The 21,624-nt window shown below is 42.9% G+C and overlaps 1 protein-coding gene across 1 annotated transcript in view; it reads right to left on the bottom strand.

Moving 5' to 3' along the window:
- Positions 1-21,624, bottom strand: part of LOC126094474 (bumetanide-sensitive sodium-(potassium)-chloride cotransporter-like) — a 618,436-nt gene that overhangs the window by 164,252 nt on the left and 432,560 nt on the right. The window contains 1 exon segment of the mRNA XM_049908865.1: positions 6,687-6,940. Within this exon segment, the coding sequence (XP_049764822.1) occupies positions 6,687-6,940 (254 nt within the window).

Raw genomic sequence — 21,624 nt, 5'->3', positions numbered from 1 at the left:
GTATCATGCCACCAACGTCGATACGTCTGCCGTACGCTATAGAGATTGCGGCAGACACCCACACATTGATTCGATTGATCAAGCGACAGTGGCAGCTGAGATAATTCAGTGAGCCAGCTTTCACCAGTAGGAGCTGGTTTACGGACAACTTATTAGTAACATGGAGGGTTTGGCTATCATTCCAGTGTGGTCGTCGTACGGAATGTGTAGGTGCGTTAAGTGTCCATGAAGCAGCTCCTCTTTGACAGCTTTTAGAGCCCTGTTTAACCTTTCGTGAGTGGGGGAGGGGGGCGGCGACAAGTACCGCCCACAAACAAACCGTAACTCCGGCACACCCAGACCCACAACTGTGTGTTGCTTTGAAGCACGTGTAGGTTTCTTGACCGCGCGGCCAGTCTTGTTCAAGTGATTACTTATTCAGCATCATCGTGTCAGCAGCACTGAAATTTAAGCCAGTACCTATCCGAAACTTTTCAAACTTCGCAGAATCTCTCCTACTTTTTTTTTGTTCTAGTCTAGCACTCACAGAAGAAAGGGTATATTGAAGCCTAGGAAATGTCTCACTCAGCAGCGGAGAGAGCGCTGGGCTAAATGACACCATTTTTTCTGCAAATCTGTTTTATTTATTTGTAATGGGCAACTCGATTACAGTAAGTCATCTTGCCTTTGGCAGTGAGCTTCGATCTGTGCGCTCAAAATTATTTTACTATTTTTGATTGGATAGAGTTGAGCCTTTGTGTCAAGGGGACACTTGTCGTGTATCTGGTTGTTAGACTCAGTTTATCCCTTTCTTGGATGAGATCTTGCGCCTTCGTTCTAATATGTGCAGTTTCCTCTGGTGTTTATAAACAAGAGTATTTCGTGTTTTATTTTTTTTATCGTTATAGTAACACCTTTTCCGTCGATTCATTTGAGGTAATCATAACATAGTACCCATCTTATTGAAAACGTTTCTGCAAGTTCTTCTACTTCACAGTAAAATTCTTCCGTGCATTATTTTATGTACGCCATTTTTGTAATTAGATTCCAATACTCCTGTAACAATTTTGCGCCCTTCCTTATAGAGCTCTCCAAAAACCTCTCATCGCATTTTTGGAACAGACTTACTGCTCCATGCAAAACTACTGCTTCCAAACATTTATGGAAGACGAGGTAGGAAAGACAGGTCATTCCAAATACATCCAAACGAGTTAATGCACCGACGTGACAAAAGTCAAGTGGTACCACCTAACAACGTGTCGAGTCTCCAATTTCCCAGCGTAGTGCGGTGGTTCGACGTCGCATGGACTCACCAAGTCGTTGGAAGTCCCCTGCAGAAACAGTGAGCCGGGCTGCTTCTACAACCGTCCATAACTGTGAAAACGTTGCCAATGCAGGATTTTGTCCATGAACTGACCTCTCGATTATGTCCCATAAATGATCGATGGGACTGATGTCGGGCGATCTGAGTGGACAAATCATTCGCTTGAATTGTCCAAAAGGTTCTCCTAACAAATAGTCCGTCGTACGTCACACATTGATTTCTGCGGTTATTTCATGCAGTGTTGCTTGCACTTAGCCCTGATAGCTCTACGCAAACGCCCCTGTTCTCGGTTCTTAAGTGGACGCTGTCGGCCACTGTGCCGTCAGTGGTGAGAGGTAATGCCTGAAACTTGGTATTCTCGGTACACTGTGGATCTCGGAATATAGAATACCCTACCGATTTCCGAAATGAAACCTCCCCCGTCTAGTTACAACTACCATTTCACGTTCATAGTCTTTTAATTCCCGTCGTGGGGCCACAATCACGTCGGAAAATTTTTCACATGAATCACCTGAGTACAAATGACAGCTGCCTCAGTACACTGCCCATTTAATACCTTGTGTATGCGATACTACTGTTATCTGTATATGTGCATATCGATATCCCATGACTTTTGTCACCCCACTGTATGTCGAGTGCGGTGTTCCCTAAGCGGCCAGTGTGATGAATTTCGTGAGATACGCAAGGGATCTGTAATGTTTGTAGCTGCCGAATTATGGTAGTGACTGTTTCATTTAAATGTAACGAAATACTTTTTTGTGGTATTGGGAAGAACCTCGGAAGAGGACTTCGCGACATAGCATGCATGGGATTTAATTACATAGTAACAGGTACTAGCTCCACAAACCACCGTCCCGCCTTCAGAAGACGAAGTCCTGTGAACATCTGCCCTGTTGTACCAATCGCAAGCAAACACGTAACTCACTTACAGATCGTGTGTTCACTTGTGTACTGAAGCTCATTAGTCTGCACTTTTCCTATTGTAACAATCAGAAAATTTCCTCACGACCTTTTCAGACTTCTACAATGTATACTGCAGCCGAGAAAGTGGATATGGTTTTCGTTTATGGTCAATGTCAACAAACCGTTCGAGTAGTTTCCCAGTTATATGCTCAATGGAAACGTGATCGTGAAAGCACTCAGGATCTATCGTTGCAAACATTGTGAAACAAATGAAATAAACTGGAAATTGGAGAGATAAAGGACGTCGACGATAAAGTGTAGCAACTGATGAGAGGAATGCACCTAACATTTTAGCAGCGGCAACATGCAAGCCACGAGTCACTACGAGATAACTGGATATGCGAGTGAAATGTGCCAAGACGTTCTCTGCCAATATTACATACCAACGCATTTAATGCAATCCAAAATAATCTCCACCTACAGTTTCATGGCAACTAATTTCAAATTGGACTATCGTTTTCCTAAAGGATAAGTGATGAGGTTTTCACGTAAGATTTCGTTTATGGCAGAAATGTGGTTTATAAGCCATGGGCAAATCACTCTTGGGAATAGGCATTACTAGTAAGTTGAAAGCTGTCGACAGAACCAGCTTCCATCTATGTAGAGTGGGAATCAATAACTGGCTAAGCGCCAAAACAGTTTTTTTAGTTACACCCGAAAAATGAAGCTAAGTGCCATTGCCAACAACCTGAAAGGGGGGTTAAGGGCTTTTGTCGGCCCACTGGTGGGGCTAAAGCGTGTTAAGTGCCACAAAGCTTTGTAATTGTTTACGAGCATTGTCTGCAACAATACTGTGCAGTCACAATCCGTTTTCTTGTTTTGTTTGTTAACTTCGTGAAGGTATATTGTAAATACGATAGATTTACACAGTGACACCAGCAGAAAAATAAAGAAGAGAGAATCAAATGGTTCAAATGACTCTGAGCACTATGGGACTTAACTGCTGTGGCAATCAGTCCCCTAGAACTTGGAACTACTTAAACCTAACTAACCTAAGGAAATCAGACACATCCATGCCCGAGGCAGGATACGAACCTGCGACCGTAGCGGTCGCGCGGTTCCGGACTGTAGCGCCTAGAACCGCTGTGCCACCCCGGCCGGCAGAGAGAATCAGTTCACGAGGAAAGAAAGGCAAGAATGATGAGATAAACCATAAATTTTTGGTCTCTATGACAGATTTTTCCCAGATTGAAAAATGCAGGAGGCTGTAAGAATGTCAAGTACATAAGAAACTTGTAAAAATTATGGAGAATGCGACACCTAACAATCCATTTGTGATTTAAATAATGAAAACAGCACCATTTACTTATTTCTTTATGCTTAGCACAACGCGTTTCGACAATTTATTCTCATTTTCAGTTGCATTTGTGCATTTGTTTACGAGAATCCGTTTGGTGATGTTTGCATGTGTGATTTTCTGCCTCTGGCATTTTTTAAAAAGTTAGACTGCAATTTGAAAATCGGACAAAATGAACCTTTGAGTATTTTTGAACGCTAATATTAGAATGAGTATTTTTGTTTGCATACTTACAGGAATTGTGCCTCCTCCGTTATACAGAACATCACACACATGCAAATCATGTTTACAAAATATGCCACAAACACATCTACATCTACATGGTTACTCTGCAATTCACACTTGAGTGTGATTCCTACTGTAGACAATAAATAAAAAGTATTGTTCATGTTTTTTCATTAGAGCATTATTGTCACAACAAAAATAACTGAATAACTTGGAATCAGTGTTTTGGCAATTAGCCTGTTATTGATTCCCACTCTACATATTACGTTAGTTTCGTGCCTACTGGTCGCAAGCAATCTTTGCTGCCATACCTACATCCACAGGTCGAATTCTATAAATATCCTGCTGCATCTGCTACGCTACTTCCTCTGCCTATGATATTTGTAGCGGAACATCCTGGGCCAATGAGAAGGGAGGGCACTGAGACATTTAATATGGCTTGTGAGTTTTGAATGGGAACAGAGCGCTCTTCTTTATGTCTGTTCCATTCGAGACGGTTGTTGAGAGAATATATGCTTTTCCTTGTGTGTGATATGACGTGTTAATGAACGTGGTTGCGATGAGGAGAAAGAGCTATCTATGAAAGCAGCTATAGGCTTGTATTTGTGAAGTTATAAGCACAATTATATACAGTTCTTTTCCACGTGTCTACTCTGGAACACAAGGTAACGTATTTCACAAATACACCCTTGACGAGCCACACTGGGATAATGAGATTTCTTAGGCACTGTTCTTGAATGACTAGCAGAGTAATGTTTGCGTTTCGATTAACGTGGGGGAGATTCCGTTTTGTTTACGTACCGTACTTGATTCGTGACACGTTTAGTAAGCTGGTATTTCATTCACCAAAGTGTTTTTCCATATTATGGAGCAAGCCTTTGTATGACTGTACCGAGGCACCACATGAGTCGTGTAACATTATCTCATTGTTCTGAGTAACGCCTTTTCTTCTTGGGATTCAGTAATAATTACAAGGTTAAAGAGGATTTCAACTCTTTATTCACGTTTCATATCATCATCAGTTAAATTAAATAACACACATTTATGTAATAGGGGCCCTGAACAAACACGAGACATTGTACCAATTTCTTGTGCAGAAGTAATGAAAGAAATGATTTCATACCTTCAATGCAATGTATAGTTCAGTGAGAACCGCTTTGCGCTCTCTTGAGTTATTCGGATAGTAAAGAATTCTTTCACTTTAGTACGTAAAATAACGATACAATTAATGTCAGGAATCTGGATCTATGTCGCCATTGGTTGCAGTGCACTTTGTTCAAATCCTACGAAGAGCAGTAAATCAGTAAAATACTTGTTCGCTCGACAATACGTATTTCCTTTGATCAAGATATGATCTATTGCGTGTTGCGCCACTTACAATGGAATTAGTTGTCCCAGAGGCTTTCTGTTGTTGGTGTTGCTGTGGCCGCCAGTCCGAAGGCAGGTTTAATGCAACTCTCCATGCTCGTCTATCCTCTGCAATCCTCTTCATCTCCGAATAACTACTGCAACCTACGTCGGTTTGAGCGTGCTTACTGTGTTCAGCCTTTCGTCTTCCTCTACAATTTTTGCCTCAAGCACTATTTTTAATTCTAAATCGACAATTCATAGATACCTGAGAATGTGTACTATCCACTTGTGCCATAAATTTCTTTCCTCCCCAATGAGATTCCGTACCTCCTCGTTAGTTATTCAAACTACTCATCTACCCTTCAGCACTCCCCTATGGCCCCACATTTCAAAAGATCACATTCTCTCCTTGGCTGAACTCCCTATTGTCAACGCTTCATTTCAGTAAAAGGCGACACTCCAGACAAACAACTTCAGAAAAGGCTTCATAAAACTTAAATCTATACCCGATGTTTACAAGTTCCCTTTCTTCGGAAATGCTTTTCTTGATGTAGGCAGTCTGCATTTTATATCCCGTCCACACCGTCCATCAACAGTTATTTTGCTGCCAAAATAGCAAAACTCACGATAGTATTACTTTTAGGTCTCATTTCCTGATCTAATTTCCTTAACATTGACTGGTTTCATTCGACTAAATTCAATTACTGTAGTTTTACTTTTGTCGAACCAAACCTCTTTTCACGACACTATCAGTTAAGTTCAACTGCTCTTACAATTTCTTTGCTGTTTCTGACGGGATTGCAATGTTATCAATAGACATCAAATTTTTTATTTCTTCTGCATGAAGTTTAATTCCTACTCCAAATATTTCCGTTCCCTTGACTGCTTGCTCAAAGTACAGACTGAATAACATCTAGGGTAGGCTATAATTCTGCCTCACTCTCTTCTCAACCACAGCTTCCCTTTGATGCCATCTCGATTCTTATAATTACCGCCTGGTTTATATGTAAGATGTATATGTCCTTTCCCTCCCTCTTCCTATTACAGAGCCAAAATACAACATAATTCCATAAAATTTCTTTTGATATATTTATGTCAGATGTTAAAAAGGTTACGAAAGAACATGCTTCGTTTTTTACACATTTGTAACTATTCGCCTAGTAAAATCAGATCGCTAATGTCGTTAATGTGTCCAAAGATATTTTAGATGAGAATATTAAGCATCGTACCTTATAAATAGAGGCGCATGTTCATAACTGAATTGACACTAAGAAGATTCAGCACCAGTTTCAGTAAATGGTTGGTAGTTCATCAAGCAAACAGCTGGTTATGAGTCGTCCTCATAAATCATTACTTTTAATAAAGTTACGCTAAGGCAGAAATTACGCGAGACAATTGTGAGCATCACTGTGTTAATTTGCATCAGTACCATTTACACTTTTATGATATAACAAGAACAACATAAACAGTCAGTTATTAAAATGCTTGAAATGAGTTCTAATTAGTGAGATTAGTGTGAAAAACGGTAAAGTGTTCTGTTGCACGTACCCTTGTCACCCAGTCCATTCCAACCAGCGCCAGTATTAGAATAGCAACAAGTGTTATGATGCCAACGATCCTTATATCATTGATGTCACCGTCAACAATGGTGAGTGAATAACCTCTTAGCAGGTCCTGCAGTGACTCGCAGAAACCAACAATATACATCGATACAGCTATAGCATTGGCTAGGGTGAACATCAGACCGATAGCGCCGCCAAATTCAGGACCAAGAGATCGAGATATCATGTAATAAATACCGCCTGAAACACCAAAAATGTACATAATGTTAAAGATATCATAGAGATGTCACTGTAGTGGATGAAAATCATAACGACAAAAAACAGTTTTCATGGTCACAGATCTTAACTTTACAGCACCTAATGCTGTAGAGAATTACTAGTCGCTGAGACTATTTCTAAATTTACTAACGAATTAAACATGCAGCATGCAATCTGCAAGTGTGACAGTTTTATCAAAGTAGCGCTATCCGTGCATATTCATTCATTGATTCGTATACTGTTCCATAAATTCCATCAAGAAGAAATGTGAAACGAATCACGATATACATTGACAAATGATAAGCAGCATGTGATCTGTACTCTGTATTAACTACGCATTATCACCATATGGATCAATAATATTTATACTTGCGTTAGTAATTTTGTCAATTAGTATGAAAGCCAATTACTGAAGAGGTCCAAAGTAATTTTAGATTTAGTGCAGTACAGGACAGATTGCACGCCCGTTAAGTTTCTGAAGCGATATTTTCTTACATTTTAACTGAGCACCACAACTACATGTACCTGTACTCACGGATGGGTCTAAACAGGGGGATTCCGTTATTGTTTCCGCTGATCGTGTCCTCAAGATTCAGTTTCCTCCGCACTTCACTGCCTTCGATGTCAAATTATACGCCATCTTGAGGGTGCTGGTGGAGATGCGATGTGCCATGCGTGTTAATATTCCTCGTCTGTTCCAACCCCCTGAGTGCCCTTCACTCTCTGCAACAACTTGTACCGAGCAGATATGGAAGTCCAGGATATTCCAGGACGCTTTTCTCCACTTACAAAGTATGGGGTTGGAGGTGCCTTTCTGCTAAGTGCCACGGCACATGGGTCTTTCAGGCAACGAAATGGCAGACAAGCAGCCAAGGAGGCATCTCGCAGTCCTCAGTTCTTTAGTGTGCTATCCCTCTATAAGCTATCGCCTCGTTGTTGCGGTACAGAATCATGCATCAATGGGAAGAGGAGTGGCTGCAAGTAACAGATAGCAAACTACTCTGATGAAGTTTACAATTCGGCCACAATGTATCTGGGTCCATTCGCTCAGACAGGATGAAGTTGACATGTGGAATAATCGGGTCTATTGCCGGATGTTTGTGTCGCTCTGGCTTCTTCAGGTGCTACCTCAGGTAGCACCTGAAGAAGGCAACGCGTTACGTGGCCGAAATATTGCGCCAGAGCGACACAAACATCCGGCAACAGACCCGATTATTCCACATGTCAAGATCTCGCCGGGAAAGCCTGAAGAGTTACAGGATGAAGTTCTTCTCAAGCATCTTCACATATGAGACAGCCCTCTGACGCATGGCTTCTTGCTCTGGCGAGAGAACCCTCCAATGTGTAGTGCTTGTGGCGTGCAGATCACAGTGTGCTATATGTTGGTAGACTGTTTTTGTATTCAGAAAAAAGGTCAGTGGCCCATTTGTCAATCAATTTACCCTCTATTTTAAATGACAGTAACACGAATGTGGTACGTCTTTCTTTTTTTTTTCGTGAGTCATCAGTCAGCCCCATACTCTTGTGAATCTATTTTATCATATTAACAGAATCTTCCGTCGGTTCTTGGTAGAACAACATTATAATAATAAATCAAAAGCACCAGTTTGCTTTTGTTCTACAATATCATTTTTATTGCTAACCGGTTTTCGGCTTACAAGGCCATCTTCAGGCATTTCAGTAAATGCCTGAAGATGGCCTTGTAAGCCGAAAACCGGTTAGCAATAAAAATATTATTGTAGAACAAAAGGAATCTATTTTAGTTTTCCTCTTTTATTTCTTGAGCTTTAACTGACAGTTTTAGGACGGATCACCGTTTTAACGCTATCGTACATGTTCTGATCTAATGAGACTGTACAGGCGATCGTGGGTGAGGCTGGGAGAGAGTAAGTGCGATTTTATCTCTCACTGCTTCTTATTTATTTTATCGCATTTTCTACTTTTTACCCACATTCGTTTCTACTAATCTTCGTATGGGAGCTTATAACCTCCTCACTGAGCACCCCTGAATCACCAACACACACACACACACACACACACACACACACACACACACACACACACACACACACAGCTGCTCGTCTGAAAGACAAATTTTCTTTCTTTATTCGTATCAGCTGCTGTTTTATCTACTATTGGTGACTCCATATTTTCATCATTTAGTGGTGTTTTTCAAAGAAAATAGTTACCTACAAATGTACTAACAGAGTTATGTTAAAACTACGCCACTCTGTTCATAAGCAATTACTGTTGACAACACAGTGGCGTTCGTTTCGCGACGGTTGCAAGTACGAGCCGCAATTTGACAACGGCAAAATAGTAGCCTACCAAGACTGTGGTTTATTGTCCCACGATATTATTGCCTGTGTTGGTCCTCACGTTCGGATATCGCATGAATATTGAATCATGTGGGTCAGGAGGTTCATATTCAGTACCGTGCAACGGCCCTCGCTGCTAGCGCCCGAGACGATAGACACGTTGTTCGCTTGGCCGTGAATGATAGTTGAGCCTTCAGTACCGGTTGCGGCAAGCCCAGTACCCACACAGACAGTGCGATGGTATCTGGAGCACCACGGAGTGTCAGTAAGACGACCGTTGGTGCCGTTTCTCTTGACGAGGCAGCCGTAAGAGCAGCGACGACAACGCATCCGTGTATGGAGCGTCTGAGAATACCGAACTTGACGAGACTGCATTCGTATTCTTCGAATATCGGTTCTCTAAATTTAGCTAATTTAGTTACCAGAGCACTTTATTCTACTTCTGAGGGGCTACAGCGAACTTTTACGAAGTTCTAGTCAAGTCGGCGAAAGAAAGTACATGACAGCTAGCAGCGCTTTTCGAACGCGAAGCGCAAACGACTGCAGCCGAAAACAGTACTTTTCTGCGTCTACATCTACATACATAATCCGCAAGCCACGGTATGGCACGTGGCGGAGGCTACCTTGTACAAACAACAGTCATTTTCTTATAACGAGAGGAAAACGACTGCCTATATGCCTCTGTACAAGCTATAATCAGTCTAATCTTATCTTCGTGGTCCAACGTACAGTTAGCAACAGTAGAATTGTTCAGCAGTCAGCTTCAAATGGCGTTTCTCTAAATTTTCTCAATAGTATTCCTCGAAAGGAGGGTCGGCTTCCCTCCAAGGGTTCCCGTTTGACTTCCTGCAGCTCCGTAATAGTTGGTGTTGATCGAACCTACCGGTAACAAATCTAGCAGCCCGCCCCTGAATTGCTTCGGCGTCTTCCTTTAATCCGATCTAGCGGCGATCCCAAACACTCCAACAGTTCTCAAGAACTGGTCTCACTACTGTTCTACATGCGGTCTTCTTTATAGGTGAAACATACTCTTCTAAAAGTCTTCCACTAAACCAAAGTCGATTATTCACCTTTCCTACTACCGACCACACGTGCTCGTTGCATTTTATATCGCTTTGCAGTGTTACGCCTACACAGTTAATCGACATGACTGTGTCAAGTATACTCTTAAATACATTTTTGCTACCCATCCACTTCAAAATACATTTTTCTATATTTGGAGCAAGCTGCCATTCACAACACCAACTAGAAATTTTGTCTAAGTATCCCCCTACAGTCACTCAGGGACGACACCTTCCCATACACCACAGCATCATCAGCAAACAGCCGCAGATTACTGCTTATGTGCGTCTGATCATTTGTGTATGTAGAGAATAATGGCGGTCCTATCACACTTACCTGCAGCATTGTTGATGGTATCCTTCTTTCTGGTGAACACCCGCCGTCCAGGACAACGTACCGGGCTCTATTACTTAAGAAGTCTGCGAACTACTCACATACCAGGGAAACTATTACACATGCTCGTACCTTCGTTAATAGTGTAAGGATGAGCCAGACAGTAGGGAATTTTATCTTATTTTATTAGCTTTGAAAAGGTAGCTTTATTTTTCTTGTTATGGCCAAGTCTCGGCCGGCAGTGTCGGCTGCCCGTAAATTTTCTCATCCCACAGCCTGGCAACAGTAAGTCAGCACCAAGGAAGGCTACCTCGGTCACGCGCCTCCCTCGTGTGCTGACGAAGTAACGCTTCCCTGGCGTCACTGGCCAGGCCGCACCCTGGAAAGTTCCACTGCCGCCCTCGCAGGTTCCTCGGCTTCTGACCAATCAGAGTGGAGGAGGCCGCGTGGCGGAGTTGGATGTACCCGGCCGCCCACCACCGGGGCTCTCTCTCTTGGACACGCGCCGTGTAGCAGTGAACATCTTCCGCTTCTCCCAGTGCTGCAGCTCCGTGGACTTAGCTTTCGCAGCCAGCATGCCGCTCGAACTTGCCCGATTCGCAGACACCAACTTTCGTTAGCTTTGCAAACTATGTTTCACCAAACTCTACGCTCTGACGCACCCTCGCCTCTCTAGGCCTGACGATGTGACCCTTCACAAGGCAAAAGTGGTCAATAAAAGACCTATTGCTTCAACTCTTTTAATCATTCCTTCGCGCTCTCAGCCTTCCCATCTGACCGTCCTGCACAACAGCCTGCAGTGGGGCACTGTGTCAAATGCTTCTCGGATATCTAGGAATGTGGAATCTGTCTGCTGCCCTTCATCCACGGTTCCCAGTATATCGCGTGAGAAAATCGGCAAGCTGAATTTTGCATGAACGATGCTTTCTAAAACCCTGCTGCTTCGTGGACATAAGCTATTCTTTCTCAAGGAAATTTATTATATTCAAACTGAGAATATGTTCAAGAATTCTGCAATATACTATTAAGGATATTCGTCTGTAATTTAGCGGGTCTGCTCCTTTCCCTTTCTTATAAACAGGAGTCACATGCGCTATTTTCCGGTCGCTTGGGAATTTGCACTGAGCGAGATATTCGAGATCAATGCAAGCTTAGTAAGGCGCCAGTGCCTTAGAGGGCTTTTCGTAAAGCTGAACTGGAATTCTACCCGGACATGGCGACTTACTTGTGTTCAACTCTTTCAGTTGCTTCTCTACGTCAGAGGCCTATTACTACGTCCTTCACACGGGAGTCTGTGCGATGGTCGAACAACGATAGGTTTCCACGATCCTCCTGCGTGAACGATTTCTTAAATGCGAAATTTAAAACTTCAGCTTTCCATTTGCTTTCTTCTGTCGACACGCCAGTCTGGGTAAAGTGTGCATGGACAGAAGTCTTCGACCAATTTCGTCTTCTATAGAACTACGGCAACACTGAGACGCCACAGAGAAGCGAGTAAAGAGAATGGAAACTCGACTGCAATCCGTGCGCTCAAGTTTAGTGCACACGCGCGAAGTCTGGCATACTTAAACAGAGTAAACAATTGTGTCTGAAGCCAAAGGCGAACAGGTACCTTTTGTTTATTTTTTAAAGTTGTGCTGGGCTTACCTACAGGTAAACTGTTGTTTGATGTGCTGTTAAAATTAGAAATATATTTTTAGCAGTTGTAAGAGAAACGACCAAACAGGAAAGCATCGAGTGGTTTCCACAAAAGGCTGATAGCAATATATGAGTAAAACTGGTTTCTGATTTTCTTGCTGTGAACAATAAAGGCTAATTAAATTGTAAAAGATACTGTAAGTAAATGAAGCAAAGGTAAATCAACTCCTCGAGTTACTTTTTCGGTAGAGGTTCCCCTTTCCATTAAAAATTAAAAACAACTTGTTCCGCATTTGAGCGTTTTCTTCACTATTGTACATAACATCTCTCCTTTCATTCCGAGGAAAGTGATTGTGACACACAATTGATTTCTTTCGTATCTTAGATCACACTTTCTTTGTGGCACTTGTCAATCGTCATTTATTAAACGAATGTGATTCATAGTACATAATACATTGAAGCGCCAAAGAAACTGGTATAGGCATGCGTATTCAAATACAATGTAAACAGGCAGAATACGGCACTGCGGTACGCAACGCCTATAGAAGACAACAAGTGTCTGATGCAGTTGTTAGATCGATTACTGCTGCTACAATGGTAGGTTATCAAGATTTAAGCTAGTCTGAACATCGTGTTATAGCCGACGCACAAGCGATGGGACATAACATCTCCGAGATAGCGATGCAGTGGGGATTTTCCCGTCCGACCATTTCACGAGTGTACCGTAAATATCAGGTGATCTGTAAAACATCAAATCTCCGTCATAACAGCGACCGGAAAAAGATCCTGCAAGAGCGGGACCAACGACGAGTGAAGAGGATCGTTCAACGTCACAGAAGTGCAAACCTTCCGCAAAATGTTGTAGATTTCATTGCTGGGCCATCCACAAATGTCAGCGTGCGAACTATCCAGAGAAACATCATCGACATGTGCTTTTGTAGCCGAATGCCCACTCGTGTACCCTTGATGACTGCACGACACGAAGCTTTACGCCTCGCCTGGGCCCGTCAACACCGACTTTGGACTGCTGATGACTGGGAACATGTTGCCTGGTCGGAGGAGTCTCGTTTCAAATTGGACTGAGCGGTTGGACGTGTACAGGTTTGGAGACAACCTGAAGAATCCATGGATTCTGCATGTCAGCAGGGGACGGCTCAACCTGGTGGAGGCTCTATAATAGCGTGGGGTGAGTGACTATGACAGGTGACACGTACATCAGCATCCCGTCTGATCATCTGCATCCACTCATGTCCAGTGTCAATTTCGACGTGCTTGGGCAATTCCAGCAGGACAGTGCAACATCCCATACGTCCAGAATTGCTACTGAGTGGCTCTTCTGAATTCAAACAAACTCCCCAGACATGAACATAATTGAGCGTAAGTGGGATACCATGCAACGTGCTGTTCAGAAGATATCTCCACCCCCTCGTGCTCTTACGTATTTATGGACAGTTCTGCAGGATTCATGGTGTGTCAGTTCCCTCCAGCACTACCTCAGACAATAGGCGAGTCCATGACACGTCGTGTTGCGGCACTTCTGCTGTAAGTAGGTTGCTTCTGTGTTGGCAGCACTGTGTAGCGCTTTGCACTGGATCTCTGACTGTGCTTTCTTTGTAAGAGACTCTGGCTGGTTGGACTCGTTGTTGGAAGTTAGTCGCCAGCAGTGACGGAAGTACTATTGGGCACAGCCAGCAGTGATGGATGTGAGGAGAGAATAGTCAGAGGTGATTTAGGTTAGAGGTTTGAAGAGTTAGCTCGAGCGGATGATCTGGAAATGTGTCCGTCATGGAAATGTAATTTGTCGATGATAATATAACCTTTTGGAATTGGATGTCATGGACGTTTATATATTATATGATTTTTGAACTGGTTGCCACATTATTAAGGAAAATACATAGTTTGCTCCACAACAAAATCTTTCCTTTTCTACCCATGTCCCTATTACAAGTTAGTGCCTACAGCAGTTAGAATCTTATACACTACTGGCCATTAAAATTGCTACACCAAGAAGAAATGCAGATGATAAACGGGTATTCATTGGACAATTATATTATACTAGAACTGACATGTGATAAATTTTCACGCAATTTGGGTGCATAGATCCTGAGAAATCAGTACCCAGAACAACCACCTCTGGCCGTAATAAGGGCCTTGATACGCCTGGGCATTGAGTCAAACAGAGCTTAGATGGCGTGTACAGGTACAGCTGCCCATGCAGCTTCAACACGATACCACAGTTCATCAAGAGTAGTGACTGGTGTATTGTGACGAGCCAGTTGCTCGGCCACCATTGACCAGACGTTTTCAATTGGTGAGAGTTCTGGAGAATGTGCTGTCCAGGGCAGCAGTCGAACATTTTCTGTATCCAGAAAGGCCCGAACAGGACCTGCAACATGCGGTCGTGCATTATCCTGCTGAAATGTAGGTTTTGGCAGGGATCGAATGAAGGTTAGAGCCACGGGTCGTAACACAGCTGAAATGTAACGTCCACTGTTCAAAGTGCCGTGAATACGAACAAGAGGTGACCGAGACGTGTAACCAATGGCATCCCCTACCACCACACCGGGTGATACGCCAGTATGGTGATGACGAATACACGCTTCCAATGTGCGTTCACCGCGATGTCACCAAATACGGATGCAACCATCATGATACTGTAAAGAGAACCTGGATTCACACGAAAAAATGACGTTTTGCCATTCGTGCACCCAGGTTCGTCGTTGAGTACACCATCGCAGGAGCTCCTGTCTGTGATGCAGTGTCAAGGGTAACCGCAGCCACGGTCTCCGAGCTGATAGACCATGCTGCTACAAACGTCGTCGAACTGTTCGTGCAGATGGTTGTTGTCTTGCAAACGTCCCCGGCTGTTGACTCAGGGATCGAGACATGGCTGCACGATCCGTTACAGCCATGCGGATAAAATGCCTGTCATCTCGACTGCTAGTGATACGAGGCCCTTGGGATCCAGCACGGCGTTCCGTATTACCCTCCTGAACCCACCGATTCCATATTCTATCTCGACCAACGCGGGCACCAATGTCGCGATACGATAAACCGCAATCGCGATAGGCTACAATCCGACCTTTATCAAAGTCGGAAACGTGATGGTACGCATTTCTCCTCCTTACACGAGGCATCACAACAACGTTTCACCAGGCAACGCCGGTCAACTGCTGTTCGTGTATGAGAAATCGGTTGGAAACTTTCCTCATGGCAGCACGTTGTAGGTGTCGCCACCGGCGCCAATCTTATGTGAATGCTTTGAAAAGCTAATCATTTGCATATCACAGCGTCTTCTTCTTGTCGGTTAAATTTCGCATCTGTAGCACGTCATCTTCGTGGTGTAGCAATTTTAATGGCCAGTAGTGTATTTAGCTGGCAGTATTGGCGCTCGCTGTGTTGCAGTAGTTCGTGTAATGTAGATTTTTGTGAGGTTAGTGCTTAATGAAATGTATAGGTTATTGTTAGGATTTCTTTTTAGCCAGGGCCATTCTTTTGATTTAATTATTTGAAGTCAAGTTATCCTTTTTCTGAGCAGTCAGATTGCGTTGCGCTAGAATATTGTGGGTCAGTGTTGACTTGATAAGAAGTAAAGAGAAAGTAGGCTCAGTAAGTTCAGTTTTACTCAGATGTTTCAGAATTAAATAACGTAGAAGCTTCAACTTACCATTTCATTCAGCAATAGAAGCAGAAAAGAATTTTAATAAAGAAGTTTCACTGCGTGCTTGCGGGGGCCCTACATAATATTAGGCAGCTGTACCAGTTTCTTTGGCTCTTCAGCGTATGTTTGAATGAATTTCTGGTCATAATTGAAAACATTTCTATAAATTTAATTTTAATGAAAGTGTATTTTTTCGATATTGGTCATAGTTACTGTGATACTTAATTTCCAAGTAATCTGAAGTATAAAATTTCAAAAGTTTCTATTGATAAATGTGGTTGTGGTCGGTTTTCATTAGCATCGTTTTAGATGATACTTTTCTGTGTAATAAATGTTGCTAAAACATCGAAATTGTTTTTAAAGTTGGAAAGAAAGCAACATCTCACAACAGTACGGAGAACCGTAAGTTAAAGTATTTTATTTGAACGTGCTACATGATGGCGCCACGTGCCATTAACCTGCAGCTCAGTCGCGAACACTTCGTGCAAGTAGACGCACGTTTCTCAAATCAGTGATCGCGATTTATTGTTGTACTAAATGAAGAAGAAGACATTCCACACCGAGTTACATGATGTGATAAAACTCTAGGGTTTCAGAGGCCTTTCCAAGTCTCAAACATCTACGATGTATGTATATGCAAGCTGAAGCGGCCAATGAAAATTTGTACTAAAACGAGTACTCGGACCAGGTCCACTGATCTCGAGGCAGATGCTCTAACCATTACACTACCCTGGCACAGTGACTCTGCACAACTGTACGCACTACACTAGCATCCCTCTCCCCTCAGTCGCCGGCCGCGGTTGTCTCGCGGTTCTCGCGCTCAGTTCGGAGCCGCGCGACTGCTACGGTCACAGGTTCGAATCCTGCCACGGGCATGGATGTGTGTGATGTCCTTAGGTTAGTTAGGTTTAATTAGTTCTAAGTTCTAGGGGACTGATGACCACAGATGTTAAGTCCCATAGTGCTCAGAGCCATTTGAACCATTTTTTGAATCTCCCCTCAGTCCAAATTCCCATACATGCTGTTCCAGTTTAGGGGGAATACCATTCATCGCTTATCTGCTTATATAAAATGTTGCATAATGTAAAAGCGGAAACACAACTCATCTTTAGGTCAAAGTTTGGGAAAAGTTTCTTCGTGGTACTTATCAGTCGTCTTCTATTAAATAAATATAATTCATATTATATAATGTATTAGAGTGGACTTATAAGTCTGGGCGTAATTCAGAATATTTGCGTAAATTAAATTTTTGTGCAGCCTACTGTCTCCATTTAAAGTAATAACTATGTGTTACTTTCCGGCTGAAAACTTGAATGAAAATTCCAGCCTTGATACAAATAGCGGAACTCCTGCACGGTGACTCATAACAGCTGTTTCTGTTGGAAGTGGAGTTGATTTATTAACTCGAAGTCCCAGGAAAGAAAAATTAAAAAATCAAAATTAAAAAATCAAATAAAATTTCCGAAACGAAAAGAACAGTATTTACAAAAAGTAGCTTCATTGACGACTTAAGCTATAAGCAGTGGTAGTTCACAACTTGCGCATGTAAAGAGTAATGAATATGAAAGCTTATGTAATAAGTTTTTAATTAAAGGTTTATTATAACTTGTTTCATTAGCGTTTCCTTTTGTATAAGTTTTCACTTATTCGGTTGGATTAGTTCCATTTCGTAAGAATGTCCATGTTGTGACTTAGTAGTATGAAGCTATTTTTTCGCATTTACTAGGCTTCAATGTGGCTTCGAATGCAAAGTCTGACTTCATACAAATCAAAGAAGCCGCCCTCTGCTTTTCTTTCTGTGTGCTCCACTCTCTTTTTCTTTTTATAAAAGTTTTCACTATTTGTTGGCTACCACGTGGACGGCAATCGCACAAGAGCTGATGTCACCGATGACAGTGGTCCCGAGCGCCTTTCTAGAAGGCATTATTATCCCCGTACATAAACCGCGCGGGTTATCGAGGGTCCAGGGCTATCGACCAATTACTTTGCTCAATAGCGACATGAAAATATTCACACGGCTACTGGCATCGCGACTCAAGAAGGTCGCACGTTACGTCACATCCAGCGACCAGACTTCCCTAGGAGGCGACAACAACATCCGTACGGCCCTTTGCCGTTACAGAGACATGATAGCATTAGCGCATTATCAGCATCTCCCTGGCGCCTTGGCTTCACTGGACTTTAGCCAGGCTTTCGACCGTGTTGACCACTTCTATTTACGGAGAGTTCTTCAGCATATGGGTTTTCCTGGCGGTATTGTCACAGTGGTTATGCGCCTGTTGAGTAATGCAACCTCTAAAATCATGTACAATGATCGCCTTACACCGTCCCTGGTCATCGCACGATCTGTACGACAAGGATGCCCTCTTTCCACGATTTTATATGCTTTCGCCTTGGAACCCCTGCTCCAGGGCATGCGCCAACGTTTGGAAGGCATGGCTGTGCAAGGACACCGTTTTTGTTGTATAGCCTACGCAGACGACATAGTACTATATCTGCGCAGTGAAGATGAAGTACGAGCCGCACTGGCATGGGTGGCGACTTACGGCGAAGCGTCGGGGAGCTGCCTCAACGTGTCCAAATCCAAGGTCCTGCTCATTGGTGAGGGCTTGCCGGAGAGATGCGCTGCCCCCCTTAGTGTCGCCGCCACCATACGGTGTCTTGGACTTGATTTCACAGCAGACCTGCGCCGCTCAGCGACTATCAATGGTAGACGCTTGCTACAGACAATCAGAGCAAATCTCGCAGATCACCGGCTACGAGCTCTCGACGTTATCCAACGCGTGCAATACGTGAACATGTATCATGCTTCCCGTATACCACACGTGGATCAAGTACTACCAGTCCCAAATCTCCTGGCACGACGACTGTTGATGGCTTTCGGCTCCTTCGTCAGCTCGGGGATGTTATTCAAGGTGCAGTATGAATCCCTTGCACTGCCACAAGATCGTGGCGGGGTGGGACTCATCCACGTGCCGACTCGTGTCAGCTCCCAACTAAAACTTTGGCATCGTTGCCCGCAGAGCCTTACTAGCCTCCTGCTTCACAACTTTGCGCCGGCCTCCTTGTCCGCCCCAGTACTGGTATCGACCATTCCAACCTCCTTTTATTACATCCAACGATTTTTCCAGGAGTTCAGTTATATCTACCAGTCCTTACCACTTACACGTTTGTACCTCACGAAAACAGTCTCCGAATTGTTACAACAGTGCCGCCCGTCCAACCCCATCGAACGTAAGTATCCACAGTACGTGTGGCGACACATATGGAAGGCGATCCATGCGCGTTTTCTCGAATCAGACGTTCAATCAGCGTGGTACATCACCGTGAATGGCAAACACGTTAACCGAGATCGTCTGCACCGCATCCATCTCGCCGATTCATCCCTCTGCACCCACTGTGGAGTGGATGACACGGATGTCCACCGGTTCCACTGTGGCACAGCGCTCGACGTTTGGACACTTGCGCGGCGAATTTTGGCGTTTCTTACTCGCCGGACACCGGCTCAGATCGACGTCCACGTGCTTTTGTACCCCGATAAGACTTTCTACGCCTCCACCAAAACTCACTCTGTGAATTGGATCTGTGGCCACACGATCCGCTATCTTTTTACTTCTGGCGACAAGTCTACGCTAGGATATTGGACTTATCTCAACGAACGACACTGCCTCCTGATACGCAACCCACGCTATAAACAATATTTTTCCAATTTCTTACGGAGCACTTTCGATGACCCACCTAATAGCTGGAACGTCCAAGCCCTGAGAAGCTGAAAACTGTATAAACCGAACAGAACTGAATAGATCTGCTACCCAGAACCCACGCCTACGCCATGAGAAGACACGTTTGGACGAGCTGGCATGCTGTAGGCGGAGACACTTCAGGAGCTCCTGTAAGAACTGGACTTTAACTACAAGCCGCACGATGACTTTAATTAAAATAAATAAAATAAAATAAAATAAAGCGTAATGAGTAGCCTCACTGTTGAGTGTTGAGTTGTTTGTTGGGGGCAGTGGTTCGCGTCTTGAAGCTTCCACGTTTTTTTTCCCTAACATTCGCGTTTTTATTAGGTTCTGATACTTTATTATTAGTTTAATATAAGTATATAATATATCTTATGTTATGTAAATATAAGTTCACCATTTTTTGAGGGGGTGACTTTCTTCGATTGGCTTAATCTACATGACAGTTTGCGCTACTTGTATAAAGATATTTTGCTCCTTTTTATTTTGCCGTTCGTAATTCACATGCTGCAAAGATTCTACTACTGGGTAGGAACAGTGATCAAGTAAATCTGACCTTGGGGTTTTTCTAAAATATGGGAATGATGAAATAACGTTTATCTTATGCGGAGAAGTATTCCAAATTTGTAACACACTGTTTGTAATGGAACTTTTATAAGCCTATGTCCTTATTGATTGGACATGGTACTTTCCTTTTCGTGGACGATGGAGGAAATGTCCGTTTTAATACAGCCAACGTGGGAATTTTACGTGCGCCCGTTTAGTAAACAGCATGATTTACGAACTAGATACATCCGTCAACTGCCGCTGGAGTGCGTTGCGATCGCGTATAGCACGTTGGGGCCCACGTACTGTATGCACAAGTCACATCGTTCCTGCGCGTTCAGCAGCACGTTGAACTTGGCACGCTCAACGTTAACGTTCGACAGCACGGTCCGTGTGCCGACAGCTTAAGCAGTTTCCAGCACGTTTTACAGTTTTTGTTGTTGTTAGACCTGTGGTTGCGCTTTGTGCAGCACTTGTAAGTATATCGCGTTCTACAGATTTAAGTACTGTATAATATATGTAAAAAGTTTGCAATGTACTGTTAAGTTGTCAGACACAGAATTTTATGGTAACTAAAATGCTTAACATTTTTAGAACTGTTTATATAACATGTGGTTCATCAACCCATACTTCGTCGGTCGTGCACCATCTTGTACCTCGAAAAAGAAGCCCCTTGCCATGTAACACGTGATACTTGCAAATGAACGGAGTTTTTTAATGTTTTAACAATTTTATCTGTCTTGAAAATTGAAATTTGTGTTAGTTTCCAGTAGCTTCTACTTCAGATGTGTTCAACTTGTAATTGGTTTTTAATAATACTTCTTCTTAATTTGATTTTACTTACTGGTTATTGGTGTGTAGTAGAGTAATAACGTAACGAATAGACTATCAAATACAGTACAGAACAGATTTTCTATTTAAATTTGAATAGAATATTTGTTTGCAGGTACATGACCATATTGTTCTTTGGAACATGATTTCACATTTGGAAAAACCTTAATTTTCCGGAGTAATGTTTTGTAATTTCAGAAAAGGACTGCACTACATAAAAAGTGAATGTTATAATTTAAAACTGGAATAAGAAATTAATTAAACATTTTTTTACAGGGCTGGATAGAGGCTAAAGTCTGAAAAGTGCACCAACGTACAACACTCTCCCCTACTGTTCGTGATATTTCCAGAGAACTTACGCTGTAGTGTTGTTGTGTATCTTCCATTGTTCTTAGGCGCATGCGCTATACACAACGGTATTTGACGTAACGCGTTATTAAAGAATTACTTCTAACAATACTTTTCGTGGTGTTTTTTTACACTGTTTATTTCTTTCTTTTTGGATCGATGTTCCTATTGAAGTTTCCACCTCCG

The sequence above is a fragment of the Schistocerca cancellata genome, chromosome 8 (genome assembly GCF_023864275.1).
Source record: "Schistocerca cancellata isolate TAMUIC-IGC-003103 chromosome 8, iqSchCanc2.1, whole genome shotgun sequence".
NCBI lineage: Eukaryota > Metazoa > Arthropoda > Insecta > Orthoptera > Acrididae > Schistocerca > Schistocerca cancellata.
The sequence above is the reverse complement of the archived record's forward strand: the minus strand, read 5'-3'. Positions and strand labels throughout refer to the sequence as shown.